This window comes from Pseudophryne corroboree, unplaced genomic scaffold (assembly GCF_028390025.1).
Source record: "Pseudophryne corroboree isolate aPseCor3 unplaced genomic scaffold, aPseCor3.hap2 scaffold_2593, whole genome shotgun sequence".
NCBI lineage: Eukaryota > Metazoa > Chordata > Amphibia > Anura > Myobatrachidae > Pseudophryne > Pseudophryne corroboree.
Window position 1 is genome coordinate 1 of NW_026969253.1, and position 27,734 is coordinate 27,734.

A 27,734-nucleotide genomic window follows, 5' to 3' on the forward strand; every position below is an offset into this window, starting at 1 on the left:
ATATCTATAATGGGTGCTGGGTATACGGTGTGTGTGCCCACCGGCCCCTGGGTCTAGGGGGCCCACACCGCACACCCTACACCCATGTTTTAAAATTCTTACCTCTCCAGAGTCTCATGTTGGCAGTTTCAGCACTGCACAAATCACTGAGAAAATGGCACAGCGCCCATTTCTCTGCAATCTGTACAAGGGCAGTAGAAAAATTACTGGTAAGATCTCTGCCATGCCATTTCCCGGTGACCTATGCGTACACAGTAGACTCTGGTACAGCGTCAGAGTCTACTCACTTACACAAACCGTCCTGGGAGTACGGGGCCCAGACGGAACTGCACACTCTTCTCGTAATTTGCCCCTGGTCGGGGCTGTATTTGATCATGAATATTAGAACGTCATTACTAATATTTAGATACACAATTTGCTATACAGGTTGAGTATCCAAAATGCTTGGGACCAGAGGTATTTTGGATATCGGATTTTTCCGTATTTTGGAATTATTGCATACCATAATGAGATATCATGGTGATGGGACCTAAGTCTAAGCACAGAATGCATTTATGTTTCATATACACCTTATACACACAGCCTGAAGGTCATTTTAACCAATATTTTTTTATAACTTTGCGCATTAAACAAAGTGTGTCTACATTCACACAATTAATTTATGTTTCATATACACCTTATACACACAGCCTGAAGGTCATTTAATACAATATTTTTAATAACTTTGTGTATTAAACAAAGTTTGTGTACATTGAGCCATCAAAAAACAAAGTTTTCACTATCTCACTCTCACTCAAAAAAGTCCGTATTTCGGAATATTCCGTATTTCGGAATATTTGGATATGGGATACTCTACCTGTATTACAGCATACATCAGCAGTTAGCTTTTATCCATCTAGTACAATGTTGACATTAAAACTGTAGTTCGGGCAAATTTTGTATCTGCGCTCATTGTTGTAAAATACCTCTCGTAAGAGTCCATTCTATTGAAAATCAGTAGTTTTGCATATAATTCATTGCACATTCATTCGTTTTTAAATGTGTTATATTAAACAGCCAGTAATGTTTCCTTATGTGTGTGTACGTTAGCAACATTTCCAAGAGTATATTAGCCTTTTCCTGATATGCCTGTTCATTTTCCTGACCCAAGAATCAGCACAACTCCTGCTCCTGTTGCTGCACACTAAGTAAATAGCTTCAGGGGAATTTGCTTGTGGTTGGGAATATTCTGCAAAATATGTTTTTTTTTTTTTTTTTTTTTCTTGAAGTAGATAAGAACATATAAAATTCAGTATTACATACAGTAGTAGTATTAAGCACAGACAGTGCTTTCTCAATCAAATAAAAAGTAAAAAAGCATCCTAACAATCCTTCAATGCGGCACATCTTTCTATATATATATAGTTGTGCATGATGAGTAGTATGGGGTCTATTCAATGCATGTACAGGACCAGACAACTATGGGGGATTAGTGAATGCACTGTAGGCCTAGTGTGGTTTTTAGGGGTTGCAGTTTTATTGCAGTGTAACCACTGGTGGCAAGTTTTGAAAACTTTATCTGTATTTGTATATACCGCAATTGTTTTGCAAGTGGATCTGAATTTACCTTTGCAAACTATTGCTTCAGCAAGAGTAAGATATCCAGTGTCTGCATATGAGTTGCTGGCCTTGAACAGTGTTTCTAACTAAAATACTATCTGCAGGACGCACATTTTAGGTTCTATGATACTAGTCTACATATTTTGTCATGAAATAAATAGCTTACCTGCTCTCAAACTATAAATACTACAGATGTGTTCTCTCGTACATCTAAACTCATTACACCACACATCAGCGGACACCTAGCATGAATGAGCTGACAGGTCTTGTACTACTCCACTAGTGTAGAGCATCTTTTTCTGCCAAAAATACATCTTAGATGAATTTGTTATACAACACTTGTATATCTGTGTGCGACTGAGTCCTTATATGAAGCACAAAGGAACATAACATGAAAAAAAGCTGTGGCTGCTGCATCGTAGCACTTCATATACATATACAGATTCAGAGACTCAGTCGCACACAGATATACATGTGTCACATGTCAAATTCATCATCACAGCCTCCTGGCAATTTAAGCAAAAGAAAATTGCTAGCAGAGTCTCACTGGACCTCACATGCCAAGATGGGCTGTTTGGCGCAACTACAGCAAAGATGTGTGAGGACACATTTGTAGGTTATTCCCATATTGATGAATAAAGTCCCAAATAAAAAAGCACTGCCGGACTCATCATAGTTCACATATCGGCCCTCATTCAGCATTAGTTGCAGTTTTGCTATTTTAGCAAAACTGCAACTGCTATCACTCACATGCTGGGGGCTGACCAGCACAGGGTAAGGCGGCCAAGCATGCTAATGGTGGCCAGCGATGCGGTTTCAGTTCAATTGCTATCACATCACTGAATAAGGGAAGCCTGCTGCCTGTGCAGCCTGGCTGCAAAGGCATTCAGGCTGCTGCCATTTTCTCCATTGCAGCGGCCACGTTTGACATCACGCATCCACCCTGAAAACAGCCCAGACCTGCCCCCATTTTTGCCACTCCATGCTGCTGCCCTGCGATCGTCTCACGTAAGCAGAGGCGTTTGCAGAACGGGCCCTGCACATGTGTACTGGTCCGAGTTTGGGCTGATGCGATGCTAGCTGAATCGGGCCCATAATTCAGCCATTTGGGAAGTAATAACTTATGTGGGCAATAAACATTTTGGTCAACCTTATGTAGCAGTTATTGTGAAATTGCTTGGACTGATTCCTTCCAGCCGTCATTGTCCAAATCATCCATATCTCTCTTTCACTTGGTCCCTGTGGGTTCCTAAATAATCTGGTGTCAATTAGACATTAATACTAGCCTAAGACTAGATGTAGAAATGTTCAAGTGGTTATGCATTATGTGAACCTGGGTAAGTTGGAGAACTCCACTCTAAGGACATATCTGAGCTATATATTGCTCTCCAAAATACTATTTACAGTAAATGATAGCAATGACATGCTCCATTCTTGTAATACAGTAAATGCTATATTGGGATCCCGGCAGTCGAATACTGACTCCAGAATCCGGACACTGCTTGAAAGGCCGGTACCGGTATCCCGACTGGGATCACAATCCTGGCGCCGGAATCCCGACAGCCGGGATCGTGAACAAGTGAGTGCTGGGCTGCCGGAGAGGAAACCCGCGGAGGGAGGGAGGAAGGATAATGATTAGGCTGCAGGGAGGGGGGGGGGGGGGGGTAGGGGGGTTTAGGCTGCTGGAAGGGTGGCTTAGGATTAGACACCACCGGAAAGTGTTAGGTTTAGGCTGTGAAAAGGGAGGGTTAGGGTGGCATTAGGGGAAGGTAAGTATACTTACCTTGCCCCTGTTGGGATTCTTACCATCGGGCTGCAGCGGTCAGTGGTGGTCATTCCGAGTTGTTCGCTCTGTATTTTTCTTCGCATCGCAGCGATTTTCCGCTAACTGCGCATGCGCAATGTTCGCACTGCGACTACGCCAAGTAAATTTGCTATGCAGTTAGGTATTTTACTCACGGCATTACGAGGTTTTTTTCTTCGTTCTGATGATCGTAATGTGATTGACAGGAAGTGGGTGTTTCTGGGCGGAAACTGGCCGTTTTATGGGAGTGTGCGGAAAAACGCTACCGTTTCTGGGAAAAACGCGGGAGTGGCTGGAGAAACGGAGGAGTGTCTGGGCGAACGCTGGGTGTGTTTGTGATGTCAAACCAGGAACGACAAGCACTGAACTGATCGCAGATGCCGAGTAAGTTTGGAGCTACTCAGAAACTGCTAAGAAGTGTCTATTCGCAATTTTGCTAATCTTTCGTTCGCAATTTTGATAAGCTAAGATTCACTCCCAGTAGGCGGCGGCTTAGCGTGTGCAAAGTTGCTAAAAGCAGCTTGCGAGCGAACAACTCGGAATGACCCCCAGTATTCTGACCACCAACATGTCGATTCCAATCCGATAAAATAATTGATAATGTCCAAATGTTATCCAGTGCATTTCCTGCAATTCTGGGAAAAGAGGGAATTTCAAAAACAGCTGTTTATATAAATATGCGGCATCCTAATAAACTATTTGTGTGTCTATGGCAGCTTGCACTATTAAGGTGCCTCCCAGTAGGGAGCTAAAAAAACATCAGAGAATTTTATAGAACAAGTGCTGTGAGTCAGAATATCTAAAGACAAGCAGATGGCTTCCATATTTTGTTCATTGTATATCCAGTGAAGTAGGTACTTATATGGCCAGTATTACTGTACTGTATGTATATTTGTTAGTAACAGCTTCATTGGCGTTTCTGTAATTGGTTCAGTGTGTGCTGTGCACACGGGCCCCTGGGACCCACCCGAAGGTGCTCACAGGCCCTCTCCTCTGTTGAAACGCCCCTGAACAGCTTGTAATGTTTGTTTAAAAGGCCTCCTCGTATATTATTACAGATGTGTCTCTTTCATTGATTAAATGTATTAATTTAACTTACTACAGAGATTAAGAGAAATGTGCAGTCCGTCTGTGGGTTAGACCAACATGTAGTTCAGTTTGTCTAGCACAGTTCTAAAACATGCTGCAAAACTTTCTGTTGTAGAACGTTTAGCCATCATAAGTAGCATTGTCGCATCTCATATTTGCAACTTGTGGTTTTTAAAAGAGAATCTCTAATGTCTGTTTTTTTTTCTTCAAATTGCTAATTATTTAAAATTTGTTTATTCATATTACATTTTAATATATTATCTAAATATTAATAAATTGTTAAACAATTCATATTGGTTACATAAGGCATGATAAGCTTCAGCTCATCTGCCTTATCAAAATGTACATTGGCAGAAATTTTAAGGTGCAGTATTTGATTTTAAAGGGTAACAGTCACTTGTTTGTTTTATAGTTCTAGCAGTAGATTGTATTTAGTGAAGGTGCATACACACGGAGCGATATAGCTGAGCGAATTTGATTATATAGTCAAAATCGCTCAGAAAGTTAGTTCATATCGCTCTGTGTGTACACAGCCAGCAATAGCGATGCGCGTCCCCGCCAGGTCGCTATCGCTGCTAAAAATACACTGTGCAGGCAAGTCAATTTTGGCTAGGTCGCTGGAAAAGAAGAAGCATCCCCTTGCTTGAATGAGTTAGCCAAAATCGCCCATAGCCAAAATAGCTGGAAAAGTTAGTCAAAATCTCTGGTAAAGTTAGTCAAAATCTCCTACTGCCAGTTCAAAGGAAATCGCTCAGTCAAAATCTCTCATAGTCAAAATCTCTCCGTGTGTATGCACCTTTAGATAGTATCTGACTGCGAGGAAAAGATAAATCTTGGATAGTGCTACCTAAGTTTCAGCATCTACTGTACAACAGAATGTGTTTCTATTTTCCCAGACTGTCACACGGATCGCTGAATGATTCCAATATCACCTCTTTTGCTGTTGACAAATACATCTATGTGGCAAAAAAGTACAGCCCGTATGTGGAGATATGGGATAAGAAGACTGAAAAACTTTGTGAAGTGCTGGACTGTGCTCAGTTCTTAAAGTAAAGATTTCTCTTCATTTTCAATGAGTGTCTGTGTACTATTTATTTATTTATTCATTTCACTAATCTAGTAGTTTTAAAATCCAAATAATATTGTAATTCTTGTTATAAACTTACATTCTAATAATTATAACAAACTATTGTTTATGTATTTCAGAGAAGAGATTGTTAAGCAGAGGAAATTAAAGAAAGAAGATGCTTATACTGCTCGGGTAAAGGCCATGTTTCTACAGAGAAATACTGCTCTGTGGGTGGGGACCGGTGGAGGACACATATTGCTCATTGATCTACCAACTCGACGACCGATACGAATCATGTCCAGTTTCTGCGACTCTATTCGATGCATCGTTCCTACTCAACTTGGTATGTCCTCATTATACATATATTTGTTGGCCTACTGATTATTTTATGGTTAATTTGGCATACAGATATGGCCTCATACATCTTTGCTGCAGTCACGCCAATTAGCCCCTTTTGGCACATCAGGTAGCATGAGAATCTTCTGACATCGGGCATCTTTTTTTGCTTCTTTTTTTACCTAAAAATGCATCTTTGTCGCAATGCACTTTGACTAGGACACATGAGAAAACTAATATATAACACTGAATATGTATATGAAGTGCTACAATGTAGCAGTCGCCGCTTTTGTAAGCAAATTACAAATACACATTACATATAACTGCATGGCGTATTAAGGTTAGATGTATGGAATATAGTCACAATACCGGTGGTCAGGATCCCAGCGGTCAGCATAACGACGCCAGATTGCCGGCTGGGGGCCGAGGGCTATTTCCACTTGTGGGTGTCCACGACACCTACAGAGTGGGAATAGAACCTGTGGTGAGCGTAGTGAGCCTGCAAGGGGCTTTATTGTTCTAGCCCCCATGCCGGCATGCTGATCACCGGGATCCCAAGCCCAAACCAGATGTATGAAGATAAATCTGTATGTAACATTTTTCTAAATTAAATTAGTTGTTGGTGAATACATATATTTAATGCAGTCACATTGATTATTCCCCCTATACACATGCTCAAATAACCTAGTTTCACTGTACCTGTAAATATGTAGCATGGTGTGCTGCTGTTGTGATCTTAGGTGTAGTGCTGTGTACTGCTAATACAAGAGTACCTTTTGATTTGATTTGGTTTTTTACTTTTTTTTTTTTAGATAAAGGAAGTGTAAAGAATGTTCTGCTTGTTTTAGGATGCCGTTGCACACCACAAAAAGGTATATTTGCGCATTTGATAAACTTTAGGACAACAGTGCCTTTGCATGAAAACTTGTGTTACTGTAAATGAAATTATTGAGCTATTGCAGTACTTTGGTTAGTACTCATATGTTTCAGCTCACAGGACTGTCTGTTAAGATTTTGATTAATAATTAATTAACTAGTAGTAGCATTGACGTACTGACTTCTGTACATTGTAATTTTGTAATAATGCTGTGGATATCGAATCCCTTAGAAATGTTGTCACCGTTATGATCATTTTAAAATGCTTTACAGTACAGTCTTCATACAGAACCACAAACGACCTGCAGCCATACAAAATGTGCAAATATGTGTGTGTGTGTGTGTGTGTGTGTGTGTGTATGTATATATATATATATATATATATATATATATAATATGTCTTTGATATAAGGAATCTCCCAAATAATGCTAGTGGATGAGATATTTGTGTTCCGGCGCTGGAAAAATACCCCTATTCTAAGTGAATTTTAAGTTATACCTCTAGTTTGCAATCCTGGTTTATTAAGGGCTCTAATTAGGGGTGGTGAATATGCTCCCATTTTGTGTAGGAGAAAAAATAAATAGTGACCAAGATATAAGATAAAGAATATAACAATTGCTTCAAAATTGCATCTTTGATAGATTTAGGTCGAATTGCCGCAATTGTCGAAAAACTGGTCATTTTCGACACAAAAAAACTGTTGAATTGGATTCGACAATTCAATACAGTACTTTTCGACAAAAAAACTGCCGTTTCATTTTAGACTTTTTGCAATTCGACATTTTTTAAATTTGACATGTCTGCAATGTTAAAAATGCGGCTTTTTGACAAAAGTATATTCAATTGAAGAATGTCGATTCGACAGCAGTGCTTTTCGACAGTCATTTCGTCAATTTCATTCCGCCTCATTTTTCTGTCGTGATCTAATAAAAATTTTTAAAAACATGTTTTTTTCGGTGCTTTTTTGATCGCTAATAGCATATCTATTTATATTTGAAGGGATTATCTACTTGGTTTGTCTATTTATGAGCCAAAAGTATTATTTAATAGATTTTTTAAAAGAATATTTTTATTTTTTACTGACTACAATAATATGGAGAGATCAGTGCATGTTTTTCAGTTGGAAGGGGTGTGAAATGTTTAGAAACCTGAAAAAAATTGCGTGGGGTTCCCCCTCCTAAGAATAACCAGCCTCGGGCTCTTTGAGCCGGTCCTGGTTGTAAAAATACGGGGGGGGGGGGGAAATGACAGGGGTTCCCCCGTATTTTAACAACCAGCACCGGGCTCTGCGCCTGGTCCTGGTGCAAAAAATATGGGGGACAAAAGACGTAGGGATCCCCTGTATTTTTAACACCAGCACCGGGCTCCACTAGCCAGAGAGATAATGCCACAGCCGGGGGACAATTTTATACCAGTCCCTGCGGCCGTGGCATTAAATCCCCAACTAGTCACCCCTGGCCGGGGTACCCTGGAGGAGTGGGGACCCCTTAAATCAAGGGGTCCCCCCCCCCCTCCAGCCACCCAAGGGCCAGTGGTGAAGCCTGAGGCTGTCCCCCCCATCCAAGAGCGGCGGATGGGGGGCTGATAGCCTTTTGTGACAAAAAGAATATTGTTTTTTTGTAGCAGAACTACAAGTCCCAGCAAGCCTCCCCTGCAAGCTGGTACTTGGAGAACCACAAGTACCAGCTTGCGGGGGGGAAACGGGCCCGCTGGTACCTGTAGTTCTACTACAAAAAAAATACCCAAATAAAAACAATACACAGACACCATGATAGTATAACTTTATTACATACATGCACACCAACATACATACATACTTACCTAAGTTGACACGAAGCAGTCGGTCCTCTTCTCCAGTAGAATCCAGGGTTACCTGTAAATAAAATTATTCTCCCAACAATCCAATGTAGATCGGTCCTCTTCTGTTTGTAATCCACGTACTTGGCCCTTGGGTGGCTGGAGGGGGGGACCCCTTGATTTAAGGGGTCCCCACTCCTCCAGGGTACCCCGGCCAGGGGTGACTAGTTGGGGATTTATTGCCACGGCCGCAGGGACCGGTATAAAAGTGTCCCCCGGCTGTGGCATTATCTCTCTGACTAGTGGAGCCCGGTGCTGGTGTTAAAAATACGGGGGACCCCTACGTCTTTTGTCCCCCGTATTTTTTGCACCAGGACTAGGCGCAGAGCCCGGTGCTGGTTGTTAAAATACGGGGGAACCCCTGTCATTCCCCCCCCCCCGTATTTTTACAACCAGGACCGGCTCAAAGAGCCCGAGGCTGGTTATTCTTAGGAGGGGGGACCCCACGCAATTTTTTTTATGATTTATTTAACACTTTTGTCCTGTCCATGAAGTCAAATCCAGGCCGCCCACTATTCGTCAATTGGTCCGTTTTTCGGCAGCGGGACTGTCAAACTCCTTTATTTATTGAATATATCTAATTCGGGTCCCGGCTGGAGGGTTTCGACTGTCGAATTGTGTCGAATCCAAAAACGGTCGAATTCACGCCGGAATCCGACCGCAATTGAATATACCCCTTAGAAGTTTAGAAACGTAGAAATTTGTGCTAGCTCTATGGCGGGTGCAGTTTCTCCACCTGAGTATGGTCTCCTAAAATAGGCAATAAGTGTCTATGTATGCAAACACTACAGCGATACTCCCGTGATACTCCCCTAAGACAGACCATCTCTGTGCCTCAGTGTCGCTGCCCAGGAACACCCAATACGTATTCAGTGTACTTCTCCATGCGTGCTTGTTAATGCACCGATGTAAGTCTGTACTAGTACTTTCAGGACACGTATGTAGTGCAGCTAAGATATATGTGCAATATAAAAAAAGTGTTCATCTGTGAACATCTGCATTGCGTCCTACTCTGAATCAGGCCCTGTGGGTCAGATTTATCACACTTCTAAAGAGGACAAATGGAGGTATTGCCAATAACCTGGTTGCTATGGACAACACCTCCATTTGTCCTCCTTAGAAAGTTTGATAAATCTCCCCCTTAATTAGTTTTTTCCATATCCTCTCTATTCCATTACTATACCATTACAAGACAAAACAGGACTAATTTGATGATTTAGTAAAAAAAAATGCAACACACTGAATTCTAGAATCTCATTGGCTGCAAAGTTTGGAACTTAGCTACAGTTCCACCTTGGGTGCACAGTGTGGAGCTCTAGGGGGAAATGTATCAAACATCTAAAATGTGGAGAAGTTGCTTATAGCAACCAATGAGCTTCTACTTATCATTTTATAGAATGAAAGTAAACATGCTAGATAAAAACTAATTGGTTGCTATTTGCAATTTCCCACTCTTTAGGAGTCTTGATACATATCTCCCTAAATTTCCACTTCGTCACAGCGGAGTTTGCTTCCCAAACTTTCTTGAATCACAGTTCACTAGTCCAACATTTTCTTATTGAAAAAATTCACCAAAAATGAATAAGTAAATTAAAATGTGCTTACCTGTCCCTCTTAGGTTCTGTTATGTGGCGGAAGACAGGGTTGTGCTTCAGTTTGTGATTATAATAAGCAGCCACGAGCATTGGTTTTGTCTATATAGCATAGACCAGTGGTTCCCAAACCTTTTGGAATCACGGCATCCTAGAGCATCAGAATTTTTTTCATGGCATCTCTAGGACAAAAGCTTCTTATTGAGAAATTTAGAAAGAAATATTAAATAAAGTAAATTGTGTTTGTGTGTCATCCATAAGTTAAATTGTGTGGTGAAGGACAGGATTTGCGTCTGTTTGTACACATATTTTATGATTAGCAGCCACCAGCACTGGTTTTGCCTATTACATTAACCATAAATACTTTTAATTGGTCCTGGACCACCAATCCAAGGCACCCCTACAAGTGGCACACAGTTTGGGAACCACTGGCATAGACCATAAATCATTTTTTTTGGTCCTGGACCACCAACCCATGGCACCCCCGCACGCACCTTGCGGCACTCAGTTTGAGAACCCCTGCTTTAGGGGTGATCCAGACAGTTATCACCACTAGCGTAGTCAGGCTCTAGGTGTCACAAATATGTGTGAGCGAGAAATGTCTTGACCCAACATTCTGAAGACTATTCAAGATGTTTTTCCTTATGTTGTCTTAAGTACAGGAGAACAGGCTATTCTTGTCATATTTTGTAATCTACAGGGACACCTTAGTACATAGATCACATGTGCTATATGACGACTTATAAAGTCAGATATATAGTGAGTTTTGAACCATTTGTTTAAGAAACTATTTCATTGATTTGGTATTTAATAATCTTACAAGTTAAACATATGCATTTATTGCACTGATAGGACCACCCAGATGGTCTCAGAAGTACCCCGGGTCTCAGGTCTACTCAGTTTATGTAATTTAGTCCAACAGTACTATGAGCAAAAGGGCTCTAATTTTTTGCTTTTATAAAATTATATATAAGGTTAATCTCCAATCTTATTGTCAATGATGATGTCTTCTATATTGTGGGAACATCACTCAGCTTGCCCTAATTATTGGAAGAACAAGCCCTTTCTCATTGTTGATATTTTGTGTAAGAATCTGAATATGAAGTAGAAATATATTTGCTTTTGTGAAACATTTTGGTAACATTTCTAATTTATTTACATTCTTGTATTGTAGAAATACAGTGGTTTCTATCTGCGTGGGATACTAACTTTCCACATGAAGTTCAAAACCTTAGAAAACACAATGAAATTAGACAAGAGTTGGCAGAAAAAGCAAGAGGATTAGTATTAGACTGATAAACCAGTGGTAAGTTTGTATATAAATATGTACATGACTATTGTATATTTTCTTATTAAACTGCTCTGGAGCATTAGACACGCCCAAAATGCTAGATAATATTAAGATTTATTTCACTACTACCACACACTCCCTTACATAGTATACATGGTTCATAACATGCATATATGCGTAATTTATGTATCTATTACTCCATTAACCACTCGCCTGGCATGGTTGCATCAGATGCGACCATTCCAGCAAGTGCTTTATCTGACCTGGTCGCACAGGATGCGACCAGTCAGATAAACAGTGGTAGCAGCAGCAGGGAAGAGAGACTTCCCTCCGCAGCTGCTGTCCTCTGCCTCCCTGCACTCTCCCCCAGTGTTTGCCGTGCTGCCGATCACTGCTGATCAGTCAGCACAGCAGGACCCCTCACCCAGCAGCTGCAGACAATAGCAGCCGCTGAGAAAGTGTAAACCAACCCCCAGCCCCCCCTGTGTACATGGCTGCTGCCTGGGGTATAAAAAGGAACGTCGCAATGTTACCGATGTTCAAATGTTACCAATCTTTCTGACTGATGTTCCGATGTTTGAGAACAAAAAAAAAATATTTTTTCATTAAATTATTTAAAAAAATATTATTATTTTTTAACTAAAATAATTTTGGATAAGTTTACATTCATGTTCTTCGCCTAATTCACTCATTAAAAAAAAAAAAACCCTGACAATTTATGAGTGTTTGTTTTTTTGAGGGGAAAAATTGTTAGTTAAGTGGTTAATCAAAAAGTTAATAAAGAAAATTATAAACCATTCTAAAGGTGGGTACACACTGAAAGATATATCTGCCGATCAGTTGATTGGCAGATATATCTATAGACGGATCGGGCAGTGTGTTGAGCATACACACTGCCCGATCCGTCGGGGACTGACGTCATGAATTGGGCGGGCGTGTACACACGCCCGCCCAGTTCAGCTGTCAATCACCGCCAGCCGCCACAGCATGTGTACGGACGGCCGTCCGACCGCCCGTACACACAGCGACGCGCCAATATATCGGTAGATATATTGGCCGTCGGCTGTGCTGCGGGGCCGACGCAATACGTCTGTGAACGACGGAGTTCACAGACATATCGGCCGTACACACTGGCCGATGGACCCGCAATATATCGGCCGTTCAAGAGAACGGCCGATATATCGGCCAGTGTGTACGGGCCTTTAGGATTCACTTTTCAAGCAGAAACTTAACTTGATCACAAACCTTTTTTCTTTTTTAAATTGTTTAGAATTTGTATGGATGATTAAGTATCTATACAGTACAAATGTACAGAAAGTCATCCAAGTCTAAAGGGTAGAGCTCCAATTATTTTCACTATACCTCAGTGGATTGTCATACTGTATTTAGCTGTTCTGCAGTAACTAGTAGCAAGCTGGCTGATGGTGGCATCCTTAGTTACGTCTGTAGAAGTACACAAGATCTCTACAAAGTCCCTTCATTGTGGATACTGGTTCTTCGTCATCTGAGGGAGAGAAAAAAATGAAAAACTGTACAATTTTTGTTTTACGTTGATTTCAGAATCTATTTTGCCTTTCATGAGTCCCTTTATATGTTTGCTGCTTTATAATACAAGGTAATATCCTGTAGTGATGGCTGTTAAAATAAACTATTATTTTAATTATTTGTAATTGCTGTGTACACAAATTCACTGTTCCTTTATGTACAAGGACATTTCACAGTAGCATGTGTGGAAATATAGTTTGATCCATTTCATCAGTTTAGTTATAATAAAAAGGGAACCTTTACTGAAAATGTCATGTTTTATTCCTATTTGGTTATACTGCTCTGCTCTGAAGCTATGTGTAAACATATATTTGATGTACACATACAGTATACAATTTTGCTATGTCTGTTAATAGAACCGCTCACATTTTAATTTGTTCTTTTTCTGGGCTTAATGCAATTTATAAATTGGCAGAAATGTTGGTTTCCTGTACTGCTTCCTCATCTGAAGAGCGTATAGAAACAAACTTGCATTCCGATTACAAGAAAATAAAATAGCTTCTGCCAAAGCTATACAAGGTCTTGCAAGCACTTGAGAAGCAAAGGAGCAAAACTGATCAGAAACCAGGAGCAAAACGGATCAAAAACCATCAGGGAGAGCAGTGTAAAATGCAGGAACGATTTTCAGCATTGTTGTGAAGGCCACTTGACCAACATTGTCAGCAATATTATAGCATGTGTTAACATATACAAATTATTCAAAAAAGATGGTGCTGATAGTGTTTCACTTTAGAGAATTGAACTTAAAATGAATGTCTCTTTCTTTCTATATAAAAAGGACCTTAGTGCAACATTGCTAGTTTTAAGCAAAAAAGTGTCACTTCTGATGAAGGACCATGAGGTATAAAACATGTTAAGCGTGTGATGTTGCTGCACCTTTGGGGTCGCTGGAGTTTTGCCTACTTGTCTCACAGCTGGTATCCGGAACCACTACACTTTGAGACTAGATGAGTATAACATCTGCATCAAGCATTCCCTTGGGTCACCATTTCGTGTGGTTTATTATGCGCGTTAAAAATTGTTTTCAATGTGAGTGCAATGTGTAAATTGTTTTTTGCTTAAAACTAGCAATGTTGCACTAAGGTCCTATCTTTTCCTCAGGATTATGTTATTGAAGACCAACACAGGATTGTTGAATTACCAATACCCTTTGCAGCTTGTGTTTATTCTGGTACCATTCCGGGTGGTTTTGACATGCTATTGTGAAAGTATTCTTAATGTGAGTGCACTTTTTATCCAAAAAGTGGGGTCTTTATTCTAATGGTGTTACACTAAACCCTTATCCTTTCTTTGATATTTCTACAATGGACCATTCACAAGGGGTCGTGCAATTCTGATAAACACACAGGATACTGAAAAAAACATTCTGTGCCTCTACTGGTGGATTTATAAACTTCCCTTTTATATGGAACGAAAGAGACATTCTTTTAAGTTCAGTTCTCTAAAGTGAAACTCTATCTTTTTTTGAATAATTTGTAAATGTTTACTGTCCTTTTGGGAGGTGGGTAAAAATTCCCCAATTCAGAAAGGGCAGCAGAGGGAGTTACCTTGTGCGCAATAATCCACTTACTGTATCTGTTATCATTATAGCATGTGTGACAAGCTTTAGATTTATTTTAACATTGTATGCTGTGTAACTAAAATATTGACTTTTTCTTTTCTCAGTAGAATCAAAGTCCATCAGTGCTGCACAAATTGACTTGTGTTTCATCTACAAAAAATGCATTGAGGTTACTGCAACGTTTTGAACTGCACCAACAGCTGTGGGGATGTGAATTATTAGACTTAGGTTATAATGTGTACCACAGTTAATAGTGTTTGTTTTACCTATTAGTTGTGCAAATGTTAGAAATATTCTGAATTTTGCACTCACAGGTACCAGGAATCTGGAAATGTGTTGCATTTTTCACCATATCTGCAGTGTTTCAATTTTAACTGTTAGGTTCTCATAAGAAAATGTGTACAATACTGAAATATGGATTTTGTTTCTTTGAAAAGTAGAATAGGAAATTACAATATACATCACTCTATGCCCACTCTGGTAAATAGTATTTTGAAATGGCCTGGATTATAAATATTTCGACTGTTTTGAATTCTATAAAAAAAAAAAGTTGTTATGTAATACCTGTAAATATCATACTACTATTATTTACAAGTTTGTGAAATTATTGTTGTGCATTTGTTGTATATATGTAAAAAAAAAATCTTATTTCCTTCAGATATCTCATTTTTTCTATTGAAAATTATGCAGTCCATATGTATTTTCTTTACATAGAGGACTGATAATATTTTATGGTAGTTTGAAATCACAGTATATATTTTGTAAACAATAATGTCAATAGAAAACGTCATTTTGTTTTTGTTGATAATTAAAACTGTTACAGGTTGGCTTCATTGTTAACCTTATTTGAGAATAAACACACACTTTAGTAATATACATTTACATTTCTTGATATTATTAAGCCTTTTGATACAGGTTTTTTTCATATCCTTAATATGCATAAGTTTTTTGCTTTTTTTATCACTCATTTCTAACAATGATTACATCAACAGAGTTTATAACAAAGCTTGTGTTACTTAGTAAATATATATGTAAAAGGTACTGATTTCAGTTTGTGCCCTGTATGGTAACTGTCTCCTGATAACGTGTGATTAAATAAGGATAGGAGAAACCTAATTTCTCTTTCATCTTTCTATGGCACACTGCCAACCATGGGAGTGTAGCGGATGCCAAATGAGGAGCAGGCACAAAACTCAAACTAAACTTGTTTGAATTAGAGATGTGCGGCGGGCATTTTTCGTGTTTTGGTTCTTATTTCATACTCGTGTTTTGGATCTGGATTGGTTTTCCCAAAACCACCCTTTCGTGTTTTGGTTTTGGATTTGTATGTTTTTTTGAAAAAAACATAAAAACAGCTAAAATCACATAATGTGGGGGTAATGTTGATCCTACGGTATTATTAACCTCAATAACATTCATTTCCAGTCTATTCTGAACAACTCACACCTCACAATATTGTTTTTAGGCCAAAAGGTTGCATAGAGTTGGCTGGATGACTGAGTTAAGCGACACAAGTGTGCGGCACAAACACCTGGCCCATCTAGGAGTGGCACTGCAGTGGCAGACAGGATGGCAGATTTAAAAAATAGGCCCCAAACAGCACATATACAACAGGTAGACTTAATATCTCTCAATTATAAGGTGGCTTAATATATTAAATGTATTATAATAATGAGATTGCTGGGAACTACTCCATGAATTAGTATTCTGTAGGACCACCTTTATAATATATTTATAAGTGTACAATTTGTATGCATATCACATATTTTTAATCACATTTATTTGGAGGGTCACTATTAGATCAAATCATCATTATAATTTCACCATTTTCAGTTCACTCACCAGATAATAAACACTCTTGGCCATGAAATATTTACATGACCATTATAAATAACATACAGTCACTATCTTATTTTCACTTTATTAAATTAAATTCTGACACAGACACACATAGTATACCACTCAGCTGTTTTTCACATTTTTATTGTTTATTTTATTTTGACATTGCACTGTTTGAGGTGTTCATTTTGTTGTTTTTCCTATTATGTGGTTGCCACTGACAACTGTTATACATCACTTTTCCAATACATACTCACCTTACTTATTAAGCATATTCAAGTTTATCTCTCATACTGGAAACACCGAGTATCCCTTTAATATTACTCTCAGGAACCTATTATTATGATTCCATTGGATCTAACTAGTCAGATGACTTGAACCGTAGCCCAGAATCAGAGACACAGATTTAACATTATGTCTATCTCTGGTGCACGTAATTTGGGCTCTCTGATAGGTTATAGGTGTCATATGATCAGACTGAGCACAGTCCAAATCCCATTAACAGGAGACGCGACGTGATTGGATGGCCCAGTCATGTGACCGGTAATCTGCCCCGCGATTGGTGTATCTGTACTGTTAAATTAGGGCTATTGGAGGCATTCTGGTTAGCCATTGAAAAAACTTAACTGTGAAACATGTGTCGAAGAGTCACACTGTGTTGCTGTGTATAATAACAATGTGCTAAATGTATTGTGGTGTTAGGAATAGAGCGAGATCTATACTAAAGCTGAGCTTGCTATTGTGAAGCCTCATGACACTGATGGAGCTCACAAGCTTTCCTGCACTGAGAGGATTATTTAACCACATATGACTCAGCAAGCTGCATGTACTAGCAACATTGTAGCAAGATTAAGATACACTGCTTAATGTAGCAGCTGAGACCTCTCTACAGCACTGCTTGTTACTTTACAAGTATAGAACAATTATCTAGCAATGTTTATGTGCTACTCAGGTTAAATGCTGTTTATTTGATCTATAGGTTTCCATCACACAGCTGATAATTACAAAACAGCTAGTTAGGATATACTGCTATTAACAGCTGATGGAGTGCTCCAGTGTACTGCATTAGTGCAATATTTAAATAGCTTACTAAACCCTGTGCCTCACAGCTATGATCTATATTCCACTATAATAGTAGTGAATAGTGTGGAAAAATGTCAGTTTATATACATTCTTGGACATTACAGTGTCTCTCATTAACAATATCACTAATGAACATTGTGATTACTCACTTAAAGTGATATTGACTTTATTAATTACCTGCTGTAAATCGACTGAGAACAGCTAATTGTATTGAGATCACTAGTGGGGAGAAGCACTGATCTATAGCTGTATAAGCATATAAGTGAACATCAATTATCATTCACTTAAAGTGACACTGACTTCAGGTATTACCTGCTGTAAATTGATTAATGAACAGCCAATTACATTGAGATCACTAGTGAGGAGAAACACGGATTCATAGCTGTATAAGCATATGAATGCATACAAGTGAAGGGTCATAGCGCCCAAACAGATTATTCACTTAAAGTGATACTGACTTCAGATATTACCTGCTGTAAATTGATTGAGAACAGCTAATTACATTGAGATCACTAGTGAGGATAAACACTGACTCATAGCTGTACAAGCATATGATTGCACATAAGTGAGGGGTCATAGCGCCCAAACTGAGGGGGAGCTTTCTATTGGAATATTGCACTTTACAGTACCCTCAGTAAGCCTATCTAGAATCAGAATCAGAACAATTGATATAGTAGATTTCTAGTACATCTACATCCAGTAGAATCTAGTACAATTGATCAGTGACTTCAAAGCGCCATTGGGTACTCAGCCTAACAACACATATAATTTGATTCAAGGGTCATAGTATCTATAATATATTATATATGTGTAGCACTACACAGTTAGCACAGTGTGTGTTTTTATTCACACATATCACACTTTGTTTTGTCAATTTATATGTTTTTGGTTTTAATATTTCACAGCTACAGATCTTTTTAACAAATATACTCTAATAAAAGTTATAATTTATGTATTAATTTAATGTTTAAGTGCGCCACTTCAAGTCCAATCCTTCTCTGTTTCTTTTTGTGCATAACTATATATTGGCAACAATATATTCAGTGGCAGCACCCCCTACATAATTCAAATATCTGATATAGAATATAACTAGGGGTTTCCTTTGTTCTAATTTGGAACTTTTCTATAATATGCTAGTGCAGTAGTATCCCTTTCCCTGCTAACGTACAAAGTGATACATAGCATAGCCTGCCTAGGAACGAGTTGGCGTTTGCGAGATGCTGCTACTGGTGCCGCTGCTGTTGTTGTTGGGGGAGGCAATACATCTACCCAATGGGCTGTCACAGTCATATAGTTCTTAGTCTGCCCTGTTCCACTGGTCCACATGTCCGTGGTTAAGTGGACAACTACATTTTTCAGGACACTGAGGACACTTTTTCTGACGTCTCTGTACATTCTCGGCATTGCTTGCCTAGTAAAGTGGAACGTAGATGGGATTTGGTACCAGGGGTGCACTACCTCCATCAATTCTCTAAGTCCCACTGAACTAATGGTGGATACTGGACGCACGTCTAACACCAACATAGCTGTCAAGGCCTCAGTTATCCATTTTGCAACAGGATGATTGCTGTCATATTTCATCTTTCTCACAAAGGACAAGTGGTCTGCCGACTTCCCCTTTGGGATGACGATCGACTCCCAGCGGCAGCAACAGCAGCAGTAGGTGTACCACTCAAGGATCCTCCGGAGGAATCCCGATTAGGAGAGGACTCCTCAGTCTTGCCAGTGACATGGCCTGCAGGACTACTGACATTCCTGACTGAGGGGGAAGTTGACATTGAGGGAGTTGGTGGTGTGGCTTGCAGAGCTTTGGGTACAAGAGGAAGAAGGGATTTAGGTGTCAGTGGACTTGCTTATGCTCTTACCCAAAGTTTCACAACTTAATACTGACTAATGATGAATGCGCAGCAGGTGACGTATAAGGGAGGATGTTCCTAGGTGGTGTCGAAGTCAGAAAAATGTCTCAATGCACACTGCCATATTTGCACCGCACACTGGTCCGTGCTGCGCATGCGTACGCTCTCCCGTGGAAGCGCATACCCGCAATAGCGTGCACTCGCACGCGCAGTATGCGCATTTACGGTAGAGTTTATGTGATCGTAGCGTGCGACTCATTCGTTACAAAAGTTCACAATTAATGTCGTTTATAGATCATGTTCCCCTCAATAGTTTCTGTAAGTTTGGTTTAGATAGAATGTCCCTGAGCGGAGGAATCCCTCTTTGTATTGTACGAAGGGTCTAACAGGAGTCATACAGCAGTATTTGGTACCCATCGGAAGAGTATTTAATTAGCAATATTCCGGTGTTGGTTTGGAGCGTATTAATCGCTCGTGCGAATAGTTATGAACATAAGAAGTTTATGTCCATTTCTATTATTTACCCATACTCAGGTATGCGGCGGGAAACCCAGTTTCCCACCCACCTGAGCCGTTTAAACTCAGCACAGCCCACCTGTATGAATCAACCTATGACCTTTGGTTACAGTACAGGGCCGAATTCCTGTGTCCAATAAACTGAAGGATTGTAGGACCAGGAGATTGCATTGTGTGTGGGGCATAAATAGGCAGGCCGACCACATCCAGCTCTCACTCTCTCATCAACGGTTATCTGCTGATAATCGGGAGCTGGATATCGAGGCGCAGGCGATCATACCCTTTGTGCGTAAGTTCTCTCCGTAATCATTGTCTTTCTGTGAGCCAATTCCTCTCTCTCTCCCTCTGTGTCTATTTCTCTCTCTCTATTTTCTCTTTTCTCTCGTAACTCCCCTAGACTAAACTTTATAGTATTGTATTGTATTGTGTTAGGCCAGGATAGTATTGTAGTTTATCCCTTAGTTAGGTGTTTGGTTAGGAAGTCTTTGTTATATTGTAGTGTATCATTTGTACTGTGTTACTCTTTTACAAATATACTAGATATAATACAGATAATAGGCTTTGGAACCCTAAAACAGTATCTGTGTATTTACTATAGTGTTAAGTGTTCACTTGAGCGTCGGTGACGCTCAAACAGCTTTGTAGGTAGTCAGGCTACACGAAGTTGCATTTACACCCTGTACTCACATTAAAGGTATTCTGTGTGTTTCGTCGGTATAAGGTTTAATATCAAGGTATAGTGTTGTGAGCGTCTGCATCGCTGGTGACCTCCTCGTGGTCTCGAGTGTATGCTACGCCATAGCGAATCTTTCCCCTAGACATAACCATTAACGTGTCCTGTGATCGCTGGGCCGTGAGCGAACGTGACGCTTGAGCGTCTCGCCTACGGCTGAGCGATCGTTACGCAAATAGCGTACCATTACGGTATTTCTTAAGTAAACAGCGTACAGTGTTCTTAGCTTCATAAGGGTTGTTTATACGACATAGGAATTTAGCATTGTCAATTGCGGGCTCGCCCGGTCCTTTTCACATCTGCACTAGGTAGATCAGCAGACTTTATCCCCCAGCAAAAGGGTGGGAGGTTGTCTCACAGTTGCTGACGGGATAAGCGTCTGCTTCGCTTAGGTAAAGAGTGCTGAAGGAACCCGGTAACCGGAAGTAAGAACAAAACGCTTGTGTCTTTTAAAACTGTTTATTTTTCTTTTGTCTTGCGTACGCACGCATATACCTGCATTTCTTTCCACTTGTATATTTCATTTTTCGTATATCACTATTCCTGTTTGCCAATTTTATAGTTGATAGAAAGTGCAAAAAGAGATTTGCTGTTATTTAATAGTAAAAGTAATAATTAAAGTATAGAACACGGTTTTGTCTTAGAGACGAGGCAGCCAGTGTGCAGTGTGGATTGCGGTGGATGATCAGGGATCATCTACATTGATAAATATTGTGTTACGGTGGATCCTCTGCATTGCGTACACGTGTCGCTAACAAAGACTAGCGTACGCAATCCGAAAGGCAGACGCACGCAGCGTACATTACGCAACGTAGCGTCTGGTTACGCCCACGTAGCTCAAGTTGTGATAAAGTTGAATTAGCGCAAAAGCGATAAGTAGCGCAAAAGCGATAAGTGGCGCAAAGGCGATAAGTAACGCACAGCGGTAGATAACGCGACGCGGTAAATAACGCAAATCTATTTTTGGAAAATCTGAAATTTAGTTTAACAGATCCTGCTCCTAATTGGTAACACTCTTGGCCTGAAGACAATTTCTGCGCAGAAATAGAGGTAGAAACAAAAGTGTACATGTGTTGAGTGAGTGTGTTTATACAATTTTAAAGGGGGAACCAAAAGGAAAGTCGGGTACTCGTTAAGGAACATACGTGTAAGTGACATATACGGTGGCCAGGGAGGCATCTCTGGTTAAATAATATTTGAGCATTAGAGTATAGCGGACCATAAGGTAACAAGACCAGGAGGTCATAAGGTAACAAGACCAGGAGGTCATAAGGAACAAGACCAGGAGGTCATAAGGTAAAAAGGTCCGCTATAAAAGTCCAGTGGCACAACGCCTGGGGTGTTGGTGCAGAACCCATATAGGCCATTAAGCTCTGGCTGAAGGAATTCGCAGCCGAAATTTTCGATTCCACTGGTCGCTCCGCACATAAGATTAGTTGCTTATGTGCTGAACGATTGTACCGCACGTAATTGTGTGCATTAGTAAACCTGACCGGTACTATTTGTGTACGAAGGTCATAAACGCTATTTGTACATTCTGACGTGATTTGTGTAATTTTTTATTTTTGGAAGGGAAGTTCGCTGGTCACTCAGGAACTATCTAACAACCCCAACGTTTACTGGAAAGAGTAAGTGTCCTGCGGGTATCCCTCATATGTTCCAGTAAACTGAAGGTTCCATAGGGGCCCTGTATCGAGTACGCCAGCACCATATCGGTGTGATCAGGTCGTATTGGTCGAGGTGGGCGAGTGAGTGGGGTACTCGGTAAACCGCCACCGCCGGCCTACTGCGGAGTAATTTGGTTGTCTGTAAAGGCTTGCTGAAAACCTTGATACAGAAAATCCAAGGAGGACTAAGCAACACCTACAGACGATGGGGGCCAGTTGCTCAGGTAGGGGGCGATCAACCCTGGTTCAGGTTGATTCTGTGAACCGACCAGTTGGGTCGGCACGATATGTAATGTGTGAAAAATATGGAATTCACACCGAATCTTTATGTGATGAATGGGAGAGAATGACTGTACAAGACAGGGACAAGTTCCCAAGAATAGGTAGCTTCAGTCCGGAAGTGTTACAAAATTTAAGGAGGAGGATATGTCTCGTAAAACCAACAAAGAGACGAATTCAGCATTATGATTATTTACAGTTGTGGCACCAGGAAGGTGAGATACAGAGAGGTTTGGCTCTGGCGGCAGGATCTGGGGCAGTAAGGAAACTGATAGCCACAGCTCCTCCTCCACCATATATATCAGGAGAGAAGTTGATTACGGAGAAAGACGCACTGGGTTGTAAAACTAAAACTCTTAGTAACCATGTTAATGTTAATGATGTTAACCAAATAACCCATGCAAGTATTAACCCGTGCAAGTTGTACCCTGTTTTGAACCTTCCCCAGGAGTGTGATCAAGAAGACGATCCATCAACAATTTCAGCTCTCTCTCTTGCAGCCACCATTTCAGAAACTACAGTAGGCACATCAACAGCCACGAGATTAGTGAAGGCCCCTAGCGGAGGGATAGGTGAGGTCGTGTCATCAGGTAAGTACGGCACCATGCATTACACTGAAACACTTACACCCCAAGCTGTAGAATCTACACAGAGTGAAGTTATAAGAGTTAATCCAGTTAAGGTGATAGTAGTTCCCAATGGGAAAACAGATGCATCAGGAGTCACACCCATCAGGAACATCGCCATGTATTGCCCGTTCACTAGAATGGAATTAAGGACCATAGTGTCTGAATTCCCAGACCCCAGAAAGGATTTAGTGGCAAGCCAAAAATATATCAGGGATCTAGGAAACACTTTAGAGCCCAATAATAAGGATTGGCAGGTAGTGCTAAGAGCTTGCTTACCCCCCAGTGTCGACCCAGTTAAATTCTTGGCTGATTGTGGACTAGACAAAGAGGTACCACTTACAGATGTGTACGACCAGGATAATGTAAAAAGGATAAATTTGCAGCTAAAAGAATATTTCCCAGCCGTTGCTAAATGGAATAAACTATTCTCCATTAAACAAAAGGAGTCTGAAACGGCAGCAGAATATTTCCACCGGGCATTATCAGAAATGGCAAAATACACTGGTATAGAAGACATAAAGACCAACCCAAACCATCGAGAAGTAGCAGTATCTGTACTGATGGATGGTTTGAAAGAAACATTAAAGGCTAGGGTACAGACCACGCAGCCATGCTGGCGAGGTCTGTCAGTGTCCACTTTGAGAGAGGCTGCTGTTGATCACGACAAAAACATCACTAGGCACAGGGAGTCGCAAAGTGATAAGTTGATGTCCGTAAGTATACAGGCGCTGACCACAAGGCAGCCTGCGTATGTACCACCGAATCCTGTGGGTAAGGCAAGTGGAATAACATGTTTTTCTTGTAACAGACCAGGACATTTTGCACGAGAATGTAGATCAAAGAATGTACAAAGATCTTTTCAACCCCCCAGACAACAACACCACACACGACATTGGGAGCAGGGTCCACAGAGGCGGAGTTTTGAGCCACATACAGGGGAAACAAAAAGATACCCCCCGAACAGAGATTGGCACGCCTCTGGTAGTTCCCAGCTAACTCCCCCACAAGTAGTTGCTGCCACTGGGATTCAGGGAGGTCACCATACCCAATAGGGGTGTGGCCATACCTGTAATCTGCAACCAGTTAAATTGATTGCCAGTCTTGGAAGCGAACCAGAGATTGCAATCAATGTGGCTGGTAAAACTTTAAACTTTCTTGTAGACACAGGGGCGGCCAAGTCAGTGATAAATTCGACAGTGGGCATGAGAACCACTGGTAGGACAGTTCCAGCCATAGGAGTAACAGGAGTAGTCCAGCACTACCCTGTTAGCAAACCAGCCGAGATTACAATAGGGCCTCTGCACACCAAGCATTCCTTTTTGCTGGCTGTATCGGCACCGACCAATCTCCTGGGAAGAGACTTACTATGTAAAATGGGTTGCGTCATTTATTGTACTCCTGAAGGTGTATTCTTGGACATACCTGAGAATCACGCTCAAGAAGTACGAGATATGTTAGACTCCCCATCAAAATTAATGTCACATTCCATTATGACAAATAGGAATCCATCCCAGGTAGAAGAGATGACATCTCAGATACCAGATTCACTTTGGACAAAAGATGGACAAGACACTGGATTAATGGCAAACGTAGCTCCAGTAGTAGTGCAAGTAAAAGATGGTAGGATAGCTCCAAAAATCCCACAGTATCCTCTGAAGCCAGAGGTGGAGTTAGGAGTTTTTCCCGTAATAGAGCGCTTGCTACAACAGGGCATTCTAGTAAGAACGTCCAGCACAGCAAATAGTCCCATCTTCCCTGTTAAAAAGAGTGGGGGGAGGGGTTACAGGCTAGTGCAGGATCTAAGGGGGATTAACAAAATAGTCGAGAGTCAGTTCCCCGTAGTGCCTAATCCAGCTGTCATCCTAATGCAAATTCCTCCCACTGCCAAATTTTTCACTGTTATTGACCTCTGCTCCGCTTTCTTTTCGGTACCTCTGCACCCTGACAGTCAATATTTGTTTGCATTCACATACAGAGGAGTCCAATACACGTGGACTCGATTACCCCAAGGTTTCATAGATAGTCCAAGTATATTTTCTCAGGCTTTGCATGATTGTTTACAGTCTTTCCAACCGGAAAGTGGATCAGTGTTGATACAGTATGTGGATGATCTACTACTGTGTTCTGATTCATTGGAGGCATCCCTGAAAGATACGAAACAGCTCCTGTTTCACCTTTCAGACACAGGTCACAAGGTCTCCAAAGACAAGTTGCAATTATGCCAAGCTAAGGTAAAATATTTGGGACACTGTCTAACACAAGGACTGAGACACCTGACCGCTGATAGAATCCAAGCCATTAGAGACATGACACTACCACAAACCCAGCAACAGATCAGAACGTTTTTAGGAATGTGTGGGTATTGCCGTAATTGGATCCCAGGGTTTTCCATATTGGCACTACCTCTGCAGGAAATGGTCTCCTCAAACAAACCTGATCGGATTTCGCATACAGACGAATCTGAAACGGCATTTGAGAGACTCAAACAGTGTCTAACGCAGGCACCTGCACTAGGTATGCCAGACTATGGGAAACCCTTTGAACTATACGGAACAGAAAGTGCTGGGTGCGCAGCAGGTGTACTAACACAAAAACACGGTGACGCCAGCAGGCCAGTTGCATACTACAGCGCTCAGCTAGATACGGTAGCGCGGTCCCTCCCCACATGCTTGCGTAGCGTTGCGGCGATAGCATTGCTAGTGACGAAAAGCGAAGATGTCGTGCTAGGCCACAACCTCACAATCCATACACCACATGCAGTATCTGCCTTATTAAATTCTGCCCAAACCAGACATGTCTCATCAGCAAGGTTTACGAGATGGGAATTGGCATTAATGGCCCCAGTAAACATCACCATAAGGAGATGCAGCGCATTAAACCCTGCAACATTTCTCCCAGGTGTGCCTGGACAGGCACAAAGGGTGGGAGGTGAGAGTGATGGGGAAGGAGGATTTTATACAAAGGAGGATGCACATGATTGTATGGAATATTTGACCCAAAATTTTACCGCAAGGCCTGACATCAGTGACAATCCACTAGAAGATGCAGAACTCACGTTCTACACGGACGGTAGTTGTCACAGACAGTCAGACTCGGGAGACTTGTGTACTGGATACGCAGTCGTAGATGACCAAGACACCATAGAAGCGGAACCGCTAGGCCCACCTCACTCAGCCCAGGTTGCTGAACTGGTCGCCCTAACCAGAGCATGTGAATTGGCTAAGGGTAAGTCTGCCAATATCTACACCGATTCTAGATACGCGTTCGGGGTAGTCCATGATTTCGGAGCCCTATGGCGGCTCAGAAATTTCATGACGGCAGCTGGCACACCGATAGCGCATGCAGCGTATATAAAAAGGCTTCTAACAGCGATACAAGAACCCGACAGAGTGGCTGTTATCAAATGTAAAGCACATACGTATAGCCAAGACCCAGTATCCCTTGGTAACAGCCGAGCAGACGAAGCTGCAAAGCTTGCAGCTGCTACCCCCATACGGACAGACACCACACAGTTGATGGTATTTAATACCATCAACACACAGAAGTTGTGTGAGATGCAGAATTTGTGTTCCACTCAAGAGAGAGCAGTCTGGAAGGCAAAGGGATATGGCCAGGAGCCCTCAGGGCTCTGGACGGATGGACATGGTAAACCAGTGGCCCCCAGGGCATACCTTCCATGTCTGGCTGAAGCAGCTCACGGGCTGACTCATCTAGGCAAGGAGGGGATGTGCAAATTGGTAAGAGCATACTGGTGCGCCCCAGGATTCTCCTCTCATGCTGGTAAAAGAGCAATGTCATGCCTTACCTGTCTGAGAAAGAATATTGGAAAGGCAATACCTACAGAACCCTCCCATATCCCACCTGCCGGCGGCCCTTTCCAAGTAATACAAATTGACTTCATCCAATTGCCCCCATGTAGAAACTTAAAGTATGTACTTGTCTGTATAGATGTTTTCTCGAATTGGGTCGAAGCTTTTCCAGCAGCTACAAATACCGCCATGTTTACAGCTAAGAAAATTGTGCAGGAATTTGTATGTAGATATGGTATCCCTAGAATCATTGAAAGTGATAGGGGTACCCATTTTACAGGTGATGTCTTTCAAGGAATGTGTAAGTTGATGGGAATTGATAGCAAGCTGCACACTCCGTACCGTCCACAGGCGAGTGCGAAGGTCGAAAGAGTGAACAGCACTATTAAAAATAAATTGAGTAAAGTAATGGCAGAGACAGGATTGACGTGGCCAGAAGCTTTACCCATTGTTTTATATAGCATCAGAACCACTCCCAGGTCCCCTCTTAATCTGTCTCCTTTTGAAATTCTGTTTGGTCGACAACCGCATGTCATGATTAACCCTCAGGATGATTTGAAATGTAACAATGAAGTAACTGTAAAGTACTTGATTAACATGAGTAAGCAGTTGAGGAGTCAAAATGATAATCTGAAGTTGGTGATTCCTGATTTACCAGATAGTAATTGTCATGACATTGAACCTGGGGATTATGTAATGATAC

The 27,734-nt window shown here is 41.1% G+C and overlaps 1 protein-coding gene across 2 annotated transcripts; it reads left to right on the forward strand.

The window, feature by feature from the left end:
• Positions 1-4,941: 4,941 nt before the first annotated feature.
• Positions 4,942-15,207, forward strand: LOC135012679 (leucine-rich repeat serine/threonine-protein kinase 2-like). Of its 2 annotated transcripts, none has more exons than XM_063952572.1 (5): positions 4,942-5,541; positions 5,699-5,904; positions 6,710-6,769; positions 11,398-11,529; positions 14,728-15,207. In XM_063952572.1, the coding sequence occupies exons 1-4, from the start codon at positions 5,369-5,371 to the stop codon at positions 11,517-11,519; spliced, it is 561 nt and encodes a 186-aa protein (XP_063808642.1). In that variant the 5' UTR covers positions 4,942-5,368; the 3' UTR covers positions 11,520-11,529; positions 14,728-15,207. The 2 variants fall into 2 exon arrangements, with proteins under 2 accessions (XP_063808642.1, XP_063808641.1); XM_063952571.1 differs by having other exon boundaries at positions 4,944-5,541; positions 14,725-15,207.
• The last annotated feature ends 12,527 nt before the right edge of the window (positions 15,208-27,734 follow it).

What these genes read in the sequence shown, in the direction of transcription:
- LOC135012679 (XM_063952572.1), top strand. Translation starts at nt 5,369, where the DNA reads ATGTGTTTCTATTTTCCCAGACTGTCACACGGATCGCTGAATGATTCC. An exon ending in GACTGTGCTCAGTTCTTAAA is followed by an intron (nt 5,542 to 5,698) that starts GTAAAGATTTCT and finishes TATGTATTTCAG; the next exon opens with AGAAGAGATTGTTAAGCAGA. An exon ending in CCGTTGCACACCACAAAAAG is followed by an intron (nt 6,770 to 11,397) that starts GTATATTTGCGC and finishes CTTGTATTGTAG; the next exon opens with AAATACAGTGGTTTCTATCT.